Source organism: Hyperolius riggenbachi, chromosome 3 (genome assembly GCF_040937935.1).
Source record: "Hyperolius riggenbachi isolate aHypRig1 chromosome 3, aHypRig1.pri, whole genome shotgun sequence".
NCBI lineage: Eukaryota > Metazoa > Chordata > Amphibia > Anura > Hyperoliidae > Hyperolius > Hyperolius riggenbachi.
This window is the reverse complement of record NC_090648.1, coordinates 493,607,914-493,630,709: the sequence shown is the minus strand read 5'-3', so window position 1 is coordinate 493,630,709 and position 22,796 is coordinate 493,607,914. Positions and strand designations below refer to the sequence as shown.

Here is a 22,796-nt window from a genome sequence, read left to right as displayed (position 1 = left end):
CTCGCCTCACACTCATGCCATTCTGCTGTGCTGTGTGATCTTGTATTCTTGTATTGACCTAGAGCTGTCTGTATATAAGAGGCATACAAAGCTTCCGCACTTCTCATGTTGTCAGGTTTCCAAATATACCGGTAGTGAAATTAATTATAAGAGATTATAGGTTAAAGAGACTTAGAGCTTGCTCCCCAGCCGCCGTCCTTCGCTGCCCGCATCTTTCGGGTACCGGGTCCCGTCACTGACGTCAGTCGGGGGCAAGCCTACGCAGGAGAAGTGCGCCCTCTACGTAGCTCTCTAGTGGCTGCTGGAGAGATACGCCAACAGCGCAATTCTCTTACGTCAGACTGGCTCCGAGTGACGGAAGTGACGGGACCCGGTACCCGAAGCTGCAGGCAGCGGAGGACGGCAGGGTGGGAGTGATCCGAGCGGATGGGGCTGGAGGAAGCCCCAGGTATGTGTAAAATCGTTTTAATTTTTAAGCTCTGTTACACTTTAAATAATTAAGAAATAGGTATTTTTATCTTGTTTACGCAATTTAATACTGAAAAATCTGAATCAATGACATTTAGAAAGGATAAATCATTTTACCTGATCAGACTGCTAAATAAGGTTTTTCTGTGACCGTTCACCAGGTATACGTGACGATCTTAATATTTAAGCAAATCTTAAAAGTCTCCCTGGCTATTGATTCAGATGTATTGACACAGCTCAGCCTCGGTCAGCTTGAAGTTAGAATATAGTAGAAACGAGACATAAGGAATATTTTGTATGCAACTTTCTTTCCTAATAGGAATAATATACCTAGAGTGTTTCACATATATTAATAATAAACATTATTTTATATTCTAATATATAGATGATAGAAATGAAATAGAATTATTCCATATAGACCATATATCAAAGAGAATTCTGAAGTTCTCCACAGACACAAGAAATGGCCTAGAGTGTAATGTTTAACTCCTATTGCTGTTCGCTGGCCAGACAAACACAAGTGGGCTTTCTACGGACAGAGTTGCGTGTTTGTTAAGGCTTAGGAATCGAGCTAGTGTTGGCCACTTTATGGTTGTCCAAACAGAGCCATAATTATGAGTTAACCAGACTTGGGAAATACCAGGTGAAGATGGCCTTGTGGGATAGTTGGTTTTAGTTGGCTGTGTATTCACAAGTATTGTAAGGTATTAAGAGAGTATACTCATTGTTCCATCTCAAGGGAAATGTAAACATAATATTTAACGCTAAGTTATGAGGTTAGAGGTTATTCTTCATTACAGATACTCTCAGAATCTAATACAAGAGTACCCCCTGCTGGCTAATAGATACATTAGATATAAAAAAAAAATGGATCCCATTTTTTTTTTATTTCTGGATGTGTATTAAGTTAAAAGAGTTCTGTGTGTGTGCGTGTGTGTGTGTGTGTGTGTGTGTGTATACAGTGTGTGAGGTGTGTGTGTGTGTGTGTGGGTGTGTGTGAGGTGTGTGTGTATATACAGGGTGTGTGTGTGTGTGTGTGTGTGTGTGTGTGTGTGTGTGTGTGTGTGTGTGTGTGTGTGAGGTGTGTGTGTGGTGTGTGTGTGTGTGAGGTGAGTGTGTGTGAGGTGAGTGTGTGAGTGTATGTGAGTGTGAGGTGTGTGTGTGTACATATACAGTGTGTGAGGTGTGTGTGGTGTGTGTGTATATATACAGTGTGTGAGGTGTGTGTGAGGTGTTTGTGAGGTGTGTGTGTGTGTATATACAGTGTGTGAGGTGTGCGTGTGTGTATGTATACAGTGTGTGAGGTGTGTGTGTGTATGTATGTATATACAGTGTGTGAGGTGTGTGTGTGTGTGGGCGTGTGAGGTGTGTGTGAGAGGTGTGTATGTATATACAGTGTGTGAGGGGTGTGTGCGTGCGCAGGTGTGTGTGTATATACGGTGTGTGTGTGTGTGTGTATGTATATACAGTGTGTGAGGGGTGTGTGTGTGCGCGTGTGAGGTGTGTGTTTGAGGTGTGTGTGTGGTGTGTGTGTGAGAGGTGTGTGTGTGTGTGGTGTGTGTGTATGTACCAATCTATACAATGTGTGAGGTGTGTGTGTGCGCAGGTGTGTGTGTGTGTGGTGTGTGTATATACAGTGTGTGAGGTGTGTGTGTGTGTGTGTGTGTGTGTGTATATACAGTGTGTGAGGTGTGTGTGTGTGTGTGTATATACAGTGTGTGAGGTGTGTGTGTATATACAGTGTATATACGTAGCGTGGATCGGGGGGGTTGGCCCTAGAGCTGTGCAGCCGCCCCATCGCGGCTATGCGGACTGCGCAGCCGCGGCTACAGGAAGCGGCCATTTTACGAGAGGCAGGAGAGCCCGACCCGGGCCGTGGGGTCGGCAGCTGGCCCGGGGGGCTAATGAGCGGGGGGACCCGGCTGATCGGCACGGAGGGCGCGGACGGCGTCCTCCGTGCCTTAAAAGATGAGGCAGGTGATTAACTTTTTTTCTTAATTTCGCCTCGTAAGTCCTTTAACCTCCTTGCCGGTTATCCCGAGCTCAATTCGGGGTAACCTGCGCAGGAGGATTTTTCAGGGCCGCTTTGCATAATTTTTTTTTCTGTTACAAGCAGCTAGCACTTTGCTAGCTGCTTGTAACATTCGATCGCCGCCGGTCGTCGCCAATCCGCTGCTACCCGCCGCGCCCCCCCTGCCCCAGACCCCTGCGCAGCCTGGCCAATTAGTGCCAGGCAGCGCTGAGGGGCGGATCGGGATTCCCTGTGACGTCCTGACGTCCATGACGTTGGTGACGTCATCCCGCCCGGTCGCCATGGCGACCGGGGAAGCCCAGCAGGAAATCCCGTTCTGAACGGGATTTCCTGCTTACTCTGATCGCCGAAGGCGATCAGAGTGGGTGGGGGGATGCCGCCGCTCAGCGGCTATCATGTAGCGAGCCCTCGGCTCACTACATGATTTGAAAACAAAATTCTCCCTTGCCAGGGAGAATTAGACCGGCAAGGAGGTTAAGGTTGGACATTTAATATAGTAAGACTCCTCCCTATTTTTTTCTTTGTAGGAGGTCTTAGCTTTTGATTTTAACCACTTAAGCTCTCAGTCATTTTCACTTTATGCATCCGAGCAATGTTCACCTCCCATTCATTAGCCTATAACTTTATCACTACTTATCACAATGAACTGATCTATATCTTGTTTTTTCCGCCACCAATTAGGCTTTCTTTGGGGGGTACATTTTGCTAAGAGCTACCTTACTGTAAATGCATTTTAACAGTAAGAATAAAAAAAAAGTGAAAAAATTAATTTGTCAGTTTTCGGCCATTATAGTTTTAAAATAATACATGCCTCCATAATTAAAACCCACGTATTGTAATTGCCCATTTGTCACGGTTATTTCACCGTTTAAATTATGTCCCTATCACAATGTATCGCGACAATATTTTATTTGGAAATAAAAGAGCATTTTTTCAGTTTTTCATTCATCACTATTTACAAGCTTATAAAAAAAAAATAGAGCGAAATATTTCATCTTTACATAGATATTTAAAAAGTTTAGACCTTTAGGTAAATATTTGTGTTTTTTTTTTTTTACAGTAATGTTTTTTTGTTTTTTTTATTAAACATTTTATGTGGGCATTTTTGGAAGGCTGGGATATAAAAGTGTTTTATTTGGGGAAATATTTGTGTATGGTAATGTTTTTTTACTTTTACTTGTAGTTTTACTTTTTGGCCACAAGATGGCAATCTCGATTTTGTTTACATGACGTCACTCTAAGCGTACAATGTACGCTTAGAGGGACATAGCTTCAGAAAAAGCGAAGCTTCCGAGAGAAGCTGTCGCTTTTTCAGCGGGGGAGAGGAATCAGTGATCGGGGTCCATAGCCTGATACATTCCGTGGCTACCGAATCCACGGCCGGGAGTGCGCGTGCGCCTGTCCTCGACGTTTTTATACGTCAAGGAGGACAAAGTGGTTAAGACAACTCCTGTTTAACCCATTCGCGTTCCGTCGTTTTCACTTGAGAAATGTTCACCTCCCATTCATTAGCCTATAACTTTATCACTACTTATCACAATGAACTGATCTATATCTTGTTTTTTCCGCCACCAATTAGGCTTTCTTTGGGGGGTACATTTTGCTAAGAGCCACTTTACTGTAAATGCATTTTAACAGGAAGAATAAGAAAAAAAACCGGAAAAAATCATTATTTCTCAGTTTTCAGCCATTATAGTTTTAAAATAATACATGCCTCCATAATTAAAACTCACGTATTGTATTTGCCCATATGTCCCGGTTATTACACCGTTAAAATTATGTCCCTATCACAATGTATGGCGACAATATTTTATTTGGAAATAAAGGTGCATTTTTTCCGTTTTGCATCTATCACTATTTACAAGTTTAAAATAAAAAAAATATAGAAATATTTCATCTTTACATTGATATTTAAAAAGTTTAGACCCTTAGGTAAATATTTACATGTTTTTTTTTTTTTTATTGTAATGTTTTTTTTTTTTTATATTAAACATTTTATTTGGGTATTTTTGGGAGGGTGGGATGTAAAGTATAGTTTTATAATGTAATTGTGTGTTGTTTTTAATTTTTTTTTACTTTTAGTTGTAGTTTTACTTTTTGGCCACAAGATGGCGGCCATGAGTTTGTTTACATGACGTCACTCTAAGCGTAACACACGCTTAGAGTGACGCAGGGGGGAGGCAACGGCCAGAAAAAGCACAGCTTCCGAGAGAAGCTGTCGCTTTTTCAGCGGGGGAGAGGAATCAGTGATCGGGCACCATAGCCCGATACATTGATTCCGTGGCTACCGGCTGGGAGTGCGCGTGCACGCACGCGATCGGCCGCGGGAGCGCACGGTACCGCGCATGGTTCCTGGACGTAGTTTCTACCTCCAGGAACCAAAATAGGTTAGAGGAGCCTTACTTTTTTTTTTTTATTACTTCTGGTTATAGTTTATATGATTGTATCATAAAACGCCCGACAATGTACTTACATAATTATCAAACAGAGTCAAAGCCGCTTCATATTCACCCTGCAAGAGAGAGGGAGAGAGAGATAGAGAGAGACCCATACATTAATCAGATCGCAGCGTGGACCACACCCCTTGACACTACAGAGTTTTCTTAACTGAGACGGCAATTCCTAATAATCTCATGGCGCCCTGATTGACAGACGGGTGCCATGCCTGACCAATCCCCTACCAACCTACAGCCACTGCTGCCCATCCGCTTCTCCGGACCGTGACTCAGACCTCAGATCAGCCTTGCCTGAAGAGAGATAAGAGGACACACACTACCCACTAATACGAACCACTTCTAGTGCGGAAGTGATGTCATTAGTCATTTCCTCTAAGTGAAGTTGGGCGGGTAGTGTGCGATCTCTCCTCTCCGCTGATCTGAGGTCTGTGAGTAATACAGTGGCAAGCAGCCCTCCCACCCCAGTCAGCAACCAAAGATCACCCAGATGTCCCTCCCACCCCACCCAGCATCCAAAGAGCACCCATATCTTCCACCCAGCCAGCACCCACCCATAAAGCACCCAAACCTCCCAGTCAGGACCCAGAACTGCCATTCACCCCACCAGCACACAGTTCTGCTTTAATGAATGTCCTTGAGCTGTGGTCTGCCGTCCTTACCTTCTCGATGTGATAGAGAGCCCAGTGCCAGTAGTTATGGCACGCCAGCATGTCTGCACTCTGTGGGGAAACACAAGCAATGCAAACAGCTGAAATCTTACAGTTTACAAAGATAAATAACCAGAATTTTTTATTTTATTTTATCCAGAACAGTAAGGACTCTTCTCCTCAGGTGGCTAAACTTTTGTCAGGTAGTTGCCCCAGCAGTTGGCCACAAGCAACGTTCGGCTGCAATTCTATGTGTTCTGTAACACTGTGCAGGATGTGACACACGGCGGTATGGTCCAGTGCCCCCAAAAAGTATCTTGTAGCGTCTAAGTCTAGGAAGGGTGGGGGGGGAGTTGTCTGTCTGGCCAGTGGGCAGCTGACAGGCAGTGAATTTACCATTTTCAGCATCTCGGGGAAAAGAGGCCATAAACAGTTTAACAAAACTCATTTATTTGAAAACATATCATTATAAAAAGCTATGACTACTCTAGTTTGAAAGTTCCATAGAAAACTCAATCAATCTTCGTCCCCCTGCTTGGCGATACCATATCCTGCACGTGGAGAGTGACCAACACACGAGATTGTTATTTGATGATTTGGTGTAAAAGGCGACTGCTGTTGGCTAGCCACCACCTCCATAGAATAGGACAGGCTTCTCATCTGTAGCCAAGCAGCATGTCTTCACGGCGATTGTTCATACAACTGTTGCCCAAAATGACTAGCTGATAGGTAGGGAGTTACGTTGGAGGTCAGATGGAGAGCAGTTGGAGGGCAGCTGGATAGGAAACTAGTTAGAGGGAAATTGAAGGACAGTTGGAAATCAGTTGGAGGACAGTTGGAGAGCAGTTAGAGATGAAAGTTGTTACAGGACAGTTGGAGAGCAGTTGGGGGATAGTCGGATGACAGTTGGAAAGGAAAGCTACATACACACGTTCAACAAATGCACAACGTGCACACGACCACCCGCACGACCTGACATACCACACGACCTGTATGTCCACATGTCCAGACGGATAAACGACCAACTCATTTACATACTGCGCACGTAAGCGGAATGATGGGCTACACATTGAAAACAAGTCGTTTACAAGTCATTCAAACGTCTTGTACACGCACATCAACTGCACGATATCAGACCAACCGTCGTGTGCATAGGACCGACAGTTGGATCACTCGAAACACCTGTTATCAGTCGCTCGTCAAGTATTTTGCACGCGTACAAATGCCTGATTGTCGACCAACAGTCTAAAACAGACTAAAGTCAGACGACAATCAGGCAGTTTGGTTGAGCGTGTGTACGGGTCTGAAGGCAGTTGGTGAGCAGTTAGAGGGCAGTTAGACACTTGGACGACAGTAGAATGGCCATTTAATTGCCCACAAAACCACAGAAAAACTACCCATCCTGTCCACAAGTGGTGGGCGCAGCTGAGGATAGTTGCAGCACAGCAGCATGCAGTGTTTGTGTTATGTTCTCACTTGCTGCGTATGCATGTGTGCTGCCAGTTTTCAGCATTATAGATGGGGGGGAGGGGGGGGGACTGGGGTTAGAGCTTCCTTGTTACTGCTAGGTGCCTAAAAAAAATGCTTGGAAATTACAAAGACAACGATGTGATGTAAGCCAGTCAGCTCCTCAGCACCCACACCTATGACACCATAAACAAACACAGGCTATCCCGATACCCTCAGCCAGCAGCAGTGGGGATAACCAGCCTGGCCTTACCTTCCAGTTATTCTCGGTTTGCTGCATGAAGGAAAGTCCCTTCTCTATGTCTGCCTTCATCTCATGTACGTGGGCGATGGTGTGGACAGACCAGGCGTCCGTCCGCTCTACAGCCAGAGCCTAGCGGGGGACAGAAGAGACAAGAGTGACATCACAGACTGAAGCGCCATTTCACTGTATAGCATTTTCCCCCCAATGAAATGTACAGAATGGAGAGACAATAAAGAAGACCTGTCACCACCAGAAGCGTGCTGCGCCAGTTACCTTATCAGATAAAACATCTCTGCTTTACTGTTAATTTAGTGTTTTATTCTCCTATAAAAGATTCACTCATTACTTGTAGTCTACTGTATATGTATGGCAGATGCATATAATCAAAATAACATTATACATTTAAAGGACCATTCTAGCGAAAAAAGCAGTTAAAATCCGACAGAACCGACAGGTTTTAAACTACTCCATCTCCACATGTGGGATTCTCAGGGTTTTCTTTCTTTTTTTTTTTTTTTAAAGCATTTCCTCAACATGTAGATTAGGCCAGACAAGTTCACTCAGATTCATAGGATGGGTGTACGGTAATGGAGGTGCATGAACAGGTAGGAGACATAAGGAGCAGGACCCTCCCGAAGGCTTACAATCTAGAGGGAGAGGTAGGGACAGGAAAGGCAGGGACCAGAGTTCAGCTGCGGGTTTAGAGAACCAGGGGGGGGGGGGGGGGGGTAGGCCAGAGTGAAAAGGTGCACTTTGAAGGCCTTCTTGAAGATGTTGAAGGAGAGGGAAACACTAATGGGGGGAGGTAGGAAGTTCCATAATGTTGTAGCAGCTCTTAAGAAGTCCCGGAGGCGGGGGGCAGTCAGGCAAAGTTCACTGGAGGAGCGGAGCGAACGGCTGGGTGTGTACCTCTGAGTCCGATCGGAAATGTAGCTTGGGCAGCTTTTGTGGACAGATTTGTAGGTCAGACACAGTATCTTGAATCTGATTCTGGACTGGATAGGAAGCCAGTGGAGGGATTCACGGAGGGGATCCGCCGATGGTGGAGCGATGGGAGCAGTGAATAATTCTGGCTGCAGCATACATGACGGCCTGCAGCGGGGCAATTCGGGTCATAGAGAGACCAGACAGAAGGGCATTGCAGTAGTCAAGGCGGGAAATTATAAGGGCATGGGTGAGGAGTTTGGTGGTGACAGAGGTCAGGAAAGCGCGGATATTGCAGATGTTCCGGAAGTGGAAGTTGCAGGACTTTCTGGGGTTTTAGATGTGGGGAGTGAAGCAGAGTGCGGAGTCCAGGGTGACACCCAGACAGCGGTCTTGAGAGGTAGGGCCAATGGTAGTGTGGTTAACAGTGACATTCACATCTGGGAGGGTCAGGGATGGTTGGGGTGGGAAGATCATAATTATGTTTTTTCCAGGTTTAGTTTCAGGAACCTAGCGGACATCCAGGAGGAGATGGCTGATAGGCAGGAGGAGACCTTGTCCAGGACCCAGCCTTGGGGGACTACCACTGGGTGGTAGTTGGGGGTGGACAAGGACTCATTGAAGGAGGTCCTGAAGCAGTGCTTGGAGAGGTAGGAAGAGAGCCAGGCCACGGCAAAGCTAATCAATGCCCATGGATTATTGATAAAGCACATTTAGTATAAGCACATTTAACCACACGTCAGGTAAAAAACATGCTAATATAAAGTGTGAGATATTAAGGGGTTTTTACCTCACTGGCCACTTGTAAAGCTTGGTCATAAAAGTTTGTTTCCAGAAGTCCAAACGAGTACATGCCTCTCACGTAGCTGGGGGAAACAGAGATCACATGACCATTTTGTGTGCAAGGCTGGCCATGCACCGTACAATATTCTGCCCAATTAGACGTGCGATTAGACAAAAACTTCTAACTGGGCAAAAATGTTAGTTTTTTGTTTTTCTGATCACACAATCAAAATACAGAACAACAATGTATGTTTTTGGTGATCGCCGATCCCTCAGGGCTCGTTTCCACTATTGCGGTGCGGAATCGCCTGGATTCCACCGCTGATGAAATCGCATGCGGATGCGATTCCGCATGCGTTTTTTGCCGCGAATTCGCATGCGAATTCGCATAGGTGAGGGTATATGCGATTTTAACCATGTCACTGCCTGTGTGAATTTACATTGGTACCTATGCGAATTCGCGGCAAAAAACGCATGGGGAAAACGCATGCGATTTCCCTATTAAATACATTATGTGCGATTCGCCTGCATTCCACACGCAGGCGAATTCTGCAGGGTGTTCCGTGCAGATTTTCTCTGCACAATAAAACGCTCCCGCAGACGCATAAGTGGAAACAGGCCCATTCACTTATATTGTCTATGCGAATCCGCATACGCAAGACGCATGCGGATTCGCGATAGTGGAAACGGGGCCTCACACTGCTGATCAAAAACATAGTTGTTTAGTGGATGGCTGGCTTATGAGTGTGAAAACACATCCAATCTTGATTGGCCAATTCTACCTCCTCCATGTGGTATGAGGCCTAACTGATTTTGAATACTATGGGCAGTGTAGCTGAGTTCCCAAATTACATGTCCCTCAATGTGTGGCTTTCTTGCAGCTGCATGCAGTTCCTGTGCTTGTGTGGGTTTCCTGTCGCTGTATGCAGCTTCTATGCTGTCCCTATGCTTGTGTGACTTTCCTGTCGCCGCGTGCAGCTTCTATGCTGTCCCTATGCTTGTGTGGGTTTCCTGTCGCTGTATGCAGCTTCTATGCTGTCCCTATGCTTGTGTGACTTTCCTGTCGCCGCGTGCAGCTTCTATGCTGTCCCTATGCTTGTGTGGGTTTCCTGTCGCTGTATGCAGCTTCTATGCTGTCCCTATGCTTGTGTGACTTTCCTGTAGCTGCATGCAGCTTGTATACTGTCTCTATGCTTGTGTGACTTTCCCGTCGCAGCATGCAGCTTCTATGCTGTCCCTATGCTTGTGTGGGTTTCCTGTCGCTGTATGCAGCTTCTATGCTGTCCCTATGCTTGTGTGACTTTCCTGTCGCCGCATGCAGCTTCTATGCTGTCCCTATGCTTGTGTGGGTTTCCTGTCGATGTATGCAGCTTCTATGCTGTCCCTATGCTTGTGACTTTCCCGTCGCTGCGTGCAGCTTCTATGCTGTCCCTATGCTTGTGTGACTTTCCTGTAGCTGCATGCAGCTTGTATGCGGTCTCTATGCTTGTGTGACTTTCCTGTCGCCGCATGCAGCTTCTATGCTGTCCCTATGCTTGTGTGACTTTCCTGTAGTTGCATGCAGCTTCTATGCTGTCCCTGTGTTTGTGTGGCTTTTTTGTAGCTGCATGCAGTTCCTGTTCTTGTGCGACTTTTCTGTCACTGCATGCAGCTTGTATGCTGTCCCTATGCTTGTGTGACTTTCCTGTCGCTGCATGCAGCTTGTATCCTGTCCCTATGCTTGTGTGACTTTCCTGTCGCTGCATGCAGCTTGTATCCTGTCCCTATGCTTGTGTGACTTTCCTGTCGCTGCATGCAGCTTGTATGCTGTCCCTGTTTGTGTGGCTTTCCTGTCACTGCATGCAGCTTGTATGCTGTCCCTGTTTGTGTGGCTTTCCTGTCACTGCATGCAGCTTGTATGCTATCCCTGTTTGTGTGGTTTTCCTGTAGCAATTAGTTTTCTTACATATCTGAAAAACATACTGATAACAGGGTTCCCTGCAGGATTAACTCTTAGTTAAGGTGGGTACACACGTCAGATAAAAGTCTTTGGAAAATGAAAGATCACAGACCAATTTTACCCCCTTTCATGTAGTATGAGAGCCATACCTACACAGTCTATTCTATTGAGCTGAACTTCCCATCAGATAAAAATCTTTGCAAGATGCTGCACACAAAGATGCTGTACAGACACAAAAGATCAGTATCTGCAAAAGATCTTTTCCTACAAAATGCATTCATAGTCTGATATCTGCAGATCTCATACACACCTTGTTTAATGGACAATTCTCTGCAGATCAGATCCACCAGGATGGATCTTCAGATCGGCAGATAATTGTCTGATCTGCAGATGAATGTCCGTTAAACAAGGTGTGTATGAGGATCTGCAGATATAGACTATGAATGCATTTTGCAGGAACAGATCTTTTGAAGGAACAGATCTTTTGCAGATACTGGTCTGTTGAATGTGTACAGCATCTGTGTGTGCAGCATCTTGCAAAGATTTCTATCTGATGGGGAGTTCAACTCCATAGAATAGACTGTGTAGGTATGGCTCTTATACTACAGGAAGGCGTTAAAATTGGTCTGTGATCTTTCATTTTCCAAAGACTTTTATCTGATGTGTGTACGCACCTTTACAGTCTTCATTTCGGTTGCCATGGAGAGCAGATGGCGGACATAATTAGTTCAGGATAATGATCCTCCCTCCGTATCCCGGATTCTGGAAGTGTGCTACTCCTCCCCCTTGCCCCCACCCCCCAGCAAAGCTTCCATCACTGACAGTGTATACATAGTGCTGCGATTCCTATTAGTGGCACTTACCTGCTCAGAGGGGTTTTGGGGGTCCAGTAGGGAAGAACTCTGGCGACAGAATCTCGCATTGCTACTTGTTCGCCGAGGTAGAAATAACTATCATGCGCAAACTTCAGAGCCAAAACGTCCAGCGGGTGATTGTGCAGAATATCTTCCCACAGCAAACAGGCCTTCAGGAGATTTCTGTAGGGAAAGGTTTTTACAGCAGAATGTAATCTATTGCGCTGTCTCTCACACATCAGGCGACTTGGCGGCAAAACTACTATCCGCTTATTATAATTGAATCGGATGAAAATCGGTGCCGCCAAGAGCATGTCCGATAGACGATGCAACCATTTGCGGGCCGAAATTGGACACGTGTCGATCAGACATGCTGGAAGATGTGGCACAAGAAGGAATATCCAGAGTACTACAACAGTAAAACACCAATAATATACACAACAGCGCTTACTGCAGGAAAAAGCATACCGTATATACTCGAATATAAGTCGACCTCACGTATAAACCAACTCCAATATTTGACCCTTTTAAAGAGACACTGAAGCTTCTTAAAATCCCACTTTTTATTAAACATTTACTATTAGCACTATCAGCCCTGCTAAAATGCTGCATCCCCGTGGTAGAAAGCGGTTTACAAACCCCCCAAACACCGGGGGAAAATCCACGCGTTTCCTGGTCGTGAATTTTGCTGCCCGGAGAGGCAGAGCTTTAAAGGAGTCATCAGGGGAAAAAATTAGTAAAATAAGTGCTACTTACCAGGGACTTCCTCCAGCCCCAAGCTCCCAGCATGTCCCTCGCCGCAGCTCTCCCCGCAGCCGTTCGCTGCAGCGCCATCCCGGTCCCCGGCGATGACGTCAGGGCGACCTCCAGGTCGGCCTGTACTGCGCCTGCGCGAGCGGTGCTGTCAATCACCGCCACGTGGGCCGGAGCGGACTGCGCCGGCGCAGAACTGACGTCATTGCCGGTACCGGGATGGAGCTGCGGCAAACGGCTGCGGGGAGAGCTGCGGCGAGCGACATGCTGGGAGCTGGAGGAAGCCCCCGGTAAGTAGCACTTATTTTATTAATTTTCCCTGATGACTTCTTTTAAGCTGCAGCTCTGCCTCCATTAGCGTCAATCTCCCGTGGATCTCCGCCTCTCCCCCGCCCCTCTCAGGGAAGTAAGACTGAGAGGGGCGGGAAGAGGCGGCGATCAGCGGGGATTGACGCTAGTAGAGGCAGAGCTACTGCCCTAAGCTCTGCCTCTATGAGGAAGCGCACCCTGCATTTTCCCACTGGGATTTGGGGGGTTTGTAAACAGCTTTCTAAAAACGGGGATGCGGCTTTTAGCAGGGCTTATAGTGCAAAAGTTAAATGTTTAATAAAAAGTGGGATTTTAGGAGACTTCAGAGTCTCTAAGCTGGAATGTTTAATTGACTCAAGTATAAAGGTGCGTACACACATGCGACTATAGTCATTTGAAACGATCGTTCCCCGATCGTTTCAAAACGACGATCGTTTAAAAAGAAGCAACCAACGATCATTAAATCTAACGACGGACGAGCTAGATCGTTAAAAACGAACGATCTAGCTTGGCGGATTTTTACCAACGACGATCGTTTGCAAAAGTAGTACATCGTTGGAAACGGTCGTTCGTACTAGGCTTGAAATGCGCATTTCGCTATTTCTTCATGAAACTTTATGCGCAAGCGCAATAGTTGCTTTACGTGATGTAACGTTCGTTCTAACGATCAGATCATTACACACATTTTAAAACTAACTTTACTTAGGTTGTTCTTTCATCAATTAAAAGTTCGTTCGTCGTTCTCAACGAACGATCGTTGTCGCATGTGTGTACGTAGCATAAGTCTATCCAGCAAAGTTAATGGCTGCATTCGGGAATCAGGAAGCATTAACAGCTGCACTGCATAGAGTATTTTCAGCCATTAACACCTCCCGCCCCCATCCCTTAAGTGCAGCCAATAACTCTTCCAGGCCCCGTAAGTGCAGAACTTATTCACTCCTCCTCCTGCAGCATAGTATCTTCCCCCTGCCCCTTCCCTTGTTAATTGTGAGTCTGTGACCAGTGTTTTCTGGCATTTCTTTTATCAAGAAAGTGTCACCGCTGGGTAAATTGCTGCAAATGGGAATGTTACTAATAGTACACACATTATTCAGTGTTGCCTATGACTCGTGTAGCCTGTACATTTATATAGTGAGTCAGACCTAAATTTCTAGACCTATAGTCGAGTATATACAGTAAATCTAATAACAAAAAAGAGCCCATTGACACACAAATCAGTAGCAAAATTTCAAAAATCTTTATTAAAATCGCTCAATAGTCATAGAAACCAAAACATGTAACAAAGCACTTTTTGTGCTTTGCTATTCATTATACATAAGCTTGGCATTCTGATTTTCTTATAGTTTTGATACATCCCCAACTCTTGTTTCCCCCCATTCCTTTAGATCAGGGGTGTCAAACTCAAACACAAAATGGGCCGAAATTGAACACTGGGACCTAGTCGTGGGCCAACCTCAATACCTACTGGTTACCCTCCTCCTTTATAAAGTTCCCTGGTGTATAATGGCCCCACTCCAACCCCTATATAGTTCCCTGGGGTTTTTGTGCCCCCCCCACCCTCTATACAGGTCCCTAGTGTTTATTGCCCCCCCTTCACCCTCCCCCTATAGAGGTCCCTAGTGTTTAGTGCCCCCCTTCACCCTCCCCCTATACAGTTCCCTAGTATTTAGTGCCCCCCCTTCACCCTCCCCCTATACAGTTCCCAAGTGTTTAGCTGCCCTCCACCCTCCCCTATACAGTTCCCAGGTGTTATTGGCTCCCCTCCAATCCCTATACAGTTCCCTGGTGTCTAGTAGTCCTCACTCCCCTATACAGTTCCCTGGTGTCTAGTAGTCCTCACTCCCCTATGCAGTTTCCTGCTTTTTAGCGCTTTCCTCCCACCTCCCCATATGGCTTCCATGGTGCTTTAACACTTACCCTATAGTATAGCTTCCCTGTTGACCTAGAGTGGGCCAAACATAATGCAAAGTGGGGAAACCACTTGAGGGCCAAATTTAATGGCTCTGAGGGCCAGATTTGGCCCACGGGCCGGAGTTTGACGTGTATGCATTAGATTGTAAGCTCGCAAGGGCAGGGCTCTCTCACCCTTTTGTGTCTTGGAAATCATTATACATTTTATTTATGATGTTACTTTTGTCACTGTCATTACTAATTCTGTATTTTGTCACCAATTCTGTATTTTGTTTTTGTACATTGGTGTATTCCATTTGTCTGTATTATGTATTTGTCTTTATTACTTTGTACAGCGCCACGGAATATGTTGGGGATTTATAGATCAATAATAATAATAAATACACTGCTACTATTATTAGCAGGACCACGATTATTTCATACATTTTACTTTTGGCTGCTTTGTGTTGATCTTACAGATCATTTATACATATAACCACCATCGTACAGCTCTGACCGCCATTTTTATTTTTCCAACTACCCCCCTCACCCACCCACCCCCCCGCCTCCTTCCCATCCCCTATTGCTTTGCTGCATGTTTTTGGTTTTATGACTATTGAGTGATTAATAAAGACTTTTGTATTTTGCTACAGATTTGTGCATCTATGGGCTCTACTTTTCGTTGTTAGATTTATCCTGGAAGATGTGGGCTGACGTGCTCCATCGGGTGCGCGTTAGAAACGGCATGCGATATCGGGACAAGCATCAAACGTGACAGAGCCCCCGGTGCCGTCCTCCCCAGTGTAAAATAACAGTGTATGAATCCTTTACCCGTCTGTGTCTGCCACTGGCTCCACCTCCGCCCTTTTCCTCACATACACACGCCCCACATGGTTGCTGGAATAACATGGGCGTTTACATGTGCCCACATTACGCCGGCAACCATGTGGGGCGCGTGTATGTGAGGAAGAGTGGGGAGACGGTAGACACCGATAGTGGGGACAGTATCGAGGAGCGGCGAGGCAACGCCACAAGGCTGATTCCCAACAGATTCCATGCTGAAATCAATTGGGAATCGGCCTGCAGTGCATCAGCAGCCGACAGATCTCTCCGATTAAATTCGATCAGAGACAAATTTGTCTCTTGGTCGAATAGCCCATCTTTTGCTAAATGTATGGCCACCTTTACACCTGCATCCCTTGCACCCCTCCCTCTTTCAATAGTAGCATAGGATGGGGAGAGGCTTGTCAATGCTTGTGCCTCCTATAGAGGGTGGAGCCTAGTCATTCATGTTGGTAATCCTGCAAAAACGATAGGTGAACAGAAGCTGCCTGGTTGGACATAGGAGGCTCACACGCACCCTCTGGCGAACGCCTCCACTGCTGCCACATGCAGACTTTCCCGCTCTGTCAGAGTCTGCTTCTGGGCCAGGTCTGACATGGTCTTCAGATTCATCTGCAGTTCTTTATCAATCAGCGGCGATCGTCCCGTGCCGATCAGATCCAAACCGTTAGCGATCACATGACCCAACACTACAAGAAACCAGGAAACAGAAGTCAGGATATAGATATATATACACATACACACACACATACATGATCTAAGTTCATACATGCAGGTTCCTGCTCTGCTTGCTCAGACCTGATCTGTGGCTAATGGAGCTCTGGGATCAGCTGGTTGTGCTGCGATTTGTTAGAATATATACATAGACGGGAAGCTTGATCATGTGTGGGCTTGTGTACATGGGAGGCTTGCCACGTGTGAGCTGGTGTAGACATGAGGCTTGATCACGTATGGGCTTCTGTACATGGGAAGCTCAGCCACGTGGCCTAAACAGTTCAAGGACGCCTAAAGTGAGAGGGATATAGAGACTGCTATATTTATTTCATGTTAAACAATACCAATTTCCTGGCTGTCCTGCTGATCTCTTTGGCTGCAGCAGTGTCTGAATCCCGCACCCGAAACAAGCATGCAACTAATCCAGTCACACTTCAGCCAGAAACATCTGATCTGCTGCATGCTTGTTCGGGGGCTATGGCTAAAAGTATTAGAAGCAGAGGACAATCAGGCAATGTGCGTTGTGTAACAGGAAATACAGTAAATATGTCACCCACATATCCCTCTCACTTCAGGTATGCTTTAGGGCGCTTTTAGGCCTCGTTCACACCTAAAAACGAAAACGCAAGCATTTCACGTTTTTGTGCGCTCCCCCCCTCCCGACGCTCCACTGCATGCCGTGTTTTTGGTAAAAGCGCTTTTTTCCAGAGCAGCTTTGTCATTCACTCCCTAACGCAAGTCAGGAAGTGAACTCTGACCTGGAAAAGAATAAAAATAATGAATTTATTCTAAAAACCGGTTTTGTGAGCGTTTAGCGCTCTTCCTATACCTTCCATTTTAGCAAAAGCACCCCAAAAATGGTACAGGCAACGCAACGTGCTGATATGAACCTTCTCATAGAGCTTCATTGCACAAGCCTTTTGTGGGCGATTTTGAAAATCGTCTGCGCTGGAAAAAAGGGCAAAAATAAACAAACAAGCCCTCACTCTCAACGCTGAAAAACAGATGCATTTTAACTGATAAGTTGTTCCATAGCAGGGCATTGTAAAAAGCTTTCAGTTAAAACGCATAGAATGTGAACTGACCCATAGAGAAACATGGACACTGCACATTATCAGCAGTGTGAATGCACCCTTAATGTATACATTCAGAATGCTCATGAATGCAGATCTGAACTGTTTAGGCTTCTTTAAAACTGAAATAGAGTATAAGATTCCCAAGCAAAGGGCTAAACATAGCATTGCATAGCTTAGGAATCAGATAATGACTTTTCTATGCAAATATTTTATGACTAAAAAGCAGCTTAGTAGCATCACTAGTGACTGCTGCTGCTCAGATTGCATCATCCTGCTGTACAGACTGCAAGGGGGCGGAGCACAGACGCAATCTCTTGCAAGACTGCAGCCTATAGCACAGACATGCTGTGATACAGGAAGTGGCTGGTGTCTGGCCTCCTGTCCATTTTACAAGTGATTTAACTGAAATGAATAAGGGAAATTCTCTGTAGACAGGCATAAGCGCTGCAGCTGAGCGGTGCACTGATCTGTCTAACATTCGGTATGGCGAGGGTCTGTAATTCAGGATTCTGCCGCTGTAGAACCTACCAAATTCCGGATCGGCAGATTTGATTTTGGACAGACATCCTTCAATCCCTCCAAACGATGCGTCATTGGTCCATTTGACATACTGAAAGGAGAAGAGAATGCCACAAGATAAAGTCACTGAACTTAGCACACCTGACAGATACACAGCAATAAACATAGCACATCATCATATGACGCACAGAATCCTAACACTTATTGCATTTGTTCAAACGATCATTAAAGATATTTTTAGTAAAGTGAATCGGCCTCCTCATTTCCTCTGCAAAGCAGCAGCTGGACTATACAGGAGGCAATCGGGAAAATCCCTGATAGGAGGAGCTAGCACAATAATGACTCATCAGAGTGCTGCTGCTCTCCACCCACCAATCAGCATGTAGAATAATCTGCTTAGTGGAGAGCCCAGCACTAAATCTATACCCTAATTGGGAAAACTGTTACCTGAAACAATTATGACAGCTTTAGGTGGCATTTATGCCAGGTGTGAATTCAGCTCACGCTGGGTGCCCACTACAGATCTCACATTAGTCAATTTTAGAAACGATTTTATTTTAGAGTCAGCAATTTGTAGAGCGATTAGTGATTGAGATTGTCATTTTTTTTTCTTGTGGATCTGGGTAGTAAAATCTGTGCACCCGGCTTAACATGTTAACACGCATTCTGTTATTTCCAGAGGAACTGAACGTGGTGGTGGTGGTGGTGGGGGGGGGGGGGGGGGGGGGGGGGAAGGGTCCCCGAATTCCCAAATACCTGATATAAGATGGCATCAAACATCTTACAGGCCTCATTGTTGGTGGTGCTCATGGACATCCCAGCATCCTGCCAGGCCTGCATCAAAATATATAAAGAGACTTGAGAGATTACATGGGCAAAAATCCAACACACAAAAAACGTTAAAGTGATATGAAACGCAGCATCTCCCCTTTGCTCTAAAACATTCTTTACAACATAAAATGTACTAAAACAAATAAAAAAATTGTAGCAGAACATCATTCAAACAGTTGTTCTTCAGTGGAAAAGCTTCTTGCTTCTGTGAGCAGCTTCTGGCTGCATCCGAAGAGGCGATAACATTATCTTTTGTTTACATTCCTTTGTCAGATACATTTAGTAAACATTAACCAACTGCCAAAACTGAGCTGTACTGAGATGAAAAGCAGAAAGAGCTGAGAAGTGATCACTAGAAAGATTTTATGCAATAAAATGCAATGGCAGCTTTCAGAGCAGATACACTGTACTTTGGGAATTTGTACAGACAATATTACTTGTGCACAAAATCAAATATACCGTAATAACTGTATGGGTAATAAAAAGTGGCAAACACATTTTTATTGAATGTTGTGAGAGTGTTATCCCACTTTAAGCGCTCAACAAAGCCAAAGCATGAGACGTATATGGAGGCTGCCATATTTATTTCCCTTTAAACAATGCACACTGCTTGGTAGTCCTGCTGATCCTCTGCCTCCCGATACTTGTAGCCATAGACCCTGAACAAGCATGCAGCAGATTAGGTGCTCTGACTAAAGTGTCATTGGATGTGCATGCTTGTTTCTGGTGTGTGATTCAGAAACTACCACAGCCAAAAAGATCAGTAGGACAGCCAGGCAGCTGATATTGTTTAACAGGGAATAAATATGCAAGCCTCCATATCCCTTTCTGTACTTTAAAGTGTACTTTAAGGGCTTATTTCCACTAGTGCGGTATCGCAGCGGAGGAAATCGCATGCGGGTGCGATTCCACATGCGTTTTTTGCTGCGATTCCGCATAGGTAAGGGTATGTGCGATTTTAACCATGTCACTGCCTGTGTAAAGTAACATTGATTCTTATGCGGAATCGCATGCGAAATCTCGGGGAAAACCGCATGCAAAAACCACATGCGATTTCCCTATTAAATACATTGAATGCGATTCGCATAGCGGTGTGCGGGGAGCGAATTCTGGACGGCTCTGCCGTGCAGATTTTCCCCGCACACAAAAACGCCCCGCAAAACGCACAAGTGGAAACAGGCCCATCCACATATATTGGCTGTGCGAATCCGCATGCTGATTCACTATAGTGGAAACGAGCCCTAAAGTGGACCTGAACTCAGAACTTCCTCTCTGCTCTAAAAGATAAGCAACAGCATAATAACCTTTAACGAGAATGTCTGAAGAGAAGTGTAAATATATATATATATATATATATATATATATAGATATAGATATAGATATATATAGATATAGATATAGATATATATATATATATATATATATATATATATATATATATATATATATATATATATATATATATATATATATATATATATATATATATATATATATATATATCTATATATATATCTATATATATATATATATTTACACTTCTCCTCAGACATTCTCTTTAACCATTTCACCACTGAGGGGTTTTACCTCTTGAGCACCAGAGCAATTTTCACCTTTCGGCGCTCCTTCCATTCATTCGTCTATAACTTTATCATTACTTATCACAATTAAATGAACTATATCTTGTTTTTTTCGCCACCAATTAGGCTTTCTTTAGGTGGGACATTATGCCAATAATTATTTTATTCTAAATGTGTTTTAATGGAAAAATAGGAAAAAAGTAGGAAAAAAATGTATTTTTCAGTTTTCAGCCATTCTAGTTTTTAAATAATGTATGCTACTGTAATTAAAACCCATGAAATGTATTTGCCCATTTGTCCCGGTTATAAAACCGTTTAAATTATGTCCCTATCACAATGTTTGGCACCAATATTTTATTTGGAAGGAAGGACGGAAGAACGCTTGGAGGTCGCATTAAACAGAAAGTTACTGTTGCCATCTTGTGGCCAAATAGTAAAACTACACCCTAAAGCATTTTTCACATACAAATACATTACTTATACACAAAAAAATAACTCATTACCTCCCACACTCCATTTATTTTTTTTTTTGGTAATTAATTTTTTTTTTTTAATTTACAATTTAAAAAAATACATAAATAGTTACCTTAGGGACTGAACGTTTTAAATATTTATGTCAGGAGGGTACAACACTTACTTTATAAACTACGGGCTTGTAATTAGGGATGGACGCAAAACTGAAAAAAATGCACTTTTATTTCCAAATAAAATATTGGCGCCAAACATTGTGATAGGGACATCATTTAAACGGTTTTATAACCGGGACAAATGGGCAAATACATTTCATGGGTTTTAATTACAGTAGCATGCATTATTTAAAAACTATAATGGCCGAAAACTGAAAAATACATTTTTTCCCACATTTTTCCTATTTTCCCATTAAAACATACTTAGAATAAAATAATTCTTGGCATAATGTCCCACCTAAAGAAAGCCTAATTGGTGGCGGAAAAAACAAGATATAGTTCATTGCGATAAGTAATAATTATTTTATAGACGAATGAATGGAAGGAGCGCTGAAAGGTGAAAATTGCTCTGGAGCTCAAGGGGTAAAACCCCTCAGTGGTGAAGTGGTTAAAGCAGAATGGACAGCCATGCTATCCCAGGAAAAAAACAACCACACATATATAAGTAGATAAATACTTGTTCTACTTGCATAACACATGCATTATACTGTCCACATTCAGTGAATTTTATACAGAAAAAAAAAAACCAGTTCCAGGCATTTTCCATGTTTACTGCCTCTGAATAAAGCCAATCCTGATATTATTTCCTCCCTTAGGCCTGGTGCACACCAAAACCCGCTAGCAGATCCGCAAAATGCTAGCAGATTTTGAAACGCTTTTTCTTCTTTTTCGGTAGCGTTTCAGCTAGCATTTTGCGGTTTTGTGTAGCGGTTTTGGTGTAGTAGATTTCCTGTATTGTTACAGTAAAGCTGTTACTGAACAGCTACTGTAACAAAAACGCCTGGCAAACCGCTCTGAACTGCCGTTTTTCAGAGCAGTTTGCGTTTTTCCTATACTTTACATTGGAGGCAGAAACGCCTCCGCAATCCAAAATCTGCAGCAGCCCGGGAGTATGCGTTTCTGCAAAACGCCTCCCGCTCTGGTGTGCACCAGCCCATTGAAATACATTACCCTAGCAGATCACAAACCGCAGCAGAACCGCTCTGGTGTGCACTAGGCCTTACTCTTTTTTTTTTTTTTCTCCTGCCTGAAATGGTATATGCATAGCTAGCTCTCATCCCCACTGAACTCTATATAAACGGCACTGTCATATCTAGCTTGCTTTGTAAACACCTGTGAGCACAGCATAGATTCAGCGGCTTCTGCAGAGGGGTGGGGTGTATTTCCCTTCTCAGCCTCGTGTCACACTGCACTGCCCTCAGCCAATCAGCAAGGAGCAGGAATGTGGGAGCGGAGATAACAAGCTTCCCTTTCCTCTGCATTGCACCAGAATACAGACAGGCTGACTGAGATATTACAGCAGAAACATTTATGACTATACTGGAATGCTTGCAATGCAAGGTCAGGATGTGGACTACATAATAAACACAGAGCAGTGGGTAAATGGAATTTGATTTTATGACTGGCAATCTCGCTTTAAATTTATTAGACGTCAGTACTACTGACTCCACAGACCTGTTGTGAATGCTGCATTTCTGAGACCAGCTGCAGGAGGGATTATTTATCGGTTTCCAGAAGGAGCCGCTGTAGTTATAATACATATAAAAGTGCGCCGTGCATTTGCGATATTGCGCAGATCCTCTTGTGTGTGTGTGGCGTGTGGGAGATCAAAATAATTCACTCATTCTTCAAACGATATCAGCTGCTCCGTTTCCAAACACTCTCTACAGCTGTCTGGTGATGTGATCAGCAGAGAGACAGGAAGTCATACATCTAACAATGATGGGCAGATTCGACCAAGAGACAGATCGCCCTCTGATCAAATCTGATTAGAGAGACAT

At 44.4% G+C, this 22,796-nt stretch overlaps 1 protein-coding gene across 3 annotated transcripts in view; it reads right to left on the bottom strand.

The window, feature by feature from the left end:
* The window catches only part of TTC38 (tetratricopeptide repeat domain 38), a 46,005-nt gene that overhangs the window by 12,960 nt on the left and 10,249 nt on the right, over nucleotides 1–22,796 (bottom strand). For all 3 annotated transcript variants that reach the window (XM_068278215.1, XM_068278214.1, XM_068278216.1), the window contains exons 2-9: nucleotides 18,675–18,752; nucleotides 17,928–18,009; nucleotides 16,127–16,298; nucleotides 11,824–11,997; nucleotides 9,029–9,104; nucleotides 7,324–7,443; nucleotides 5,616–5,675; nucleotides 4,974–5,012 (exon numbers count right to left, since the gene is read on the bottom strand). In XM_068278215.1, the coding sequence (XP_068134316.1) occupies nucleotides 4,974–5,012; nucleotides 5,616–5,675; nucleotides 7,324–7,443; nucleotides 9,029–9,104; nucleotides 11,824–11,997; nucleotides 16,127–16,298; nucleotides 17,928–18,009; nucleotides 18,675–18,734 (783 nt within the window). In that variant the 5' untranslated portion in view covers nucleotides 18,735–18,752. The remainder of the gene's footprint in view (nucleotides 1–4,973; nucleotides 5,013–5,615; nucleotides 5,676–7,323; nucleotides 7,444–9,028; nucleotides 9,105–11,823; nucleotides 11,998–16,126; nucleotides 16,299–17,927; nucleotides 18,010–18,674; nucleotides 18,753–22,796) is intronic.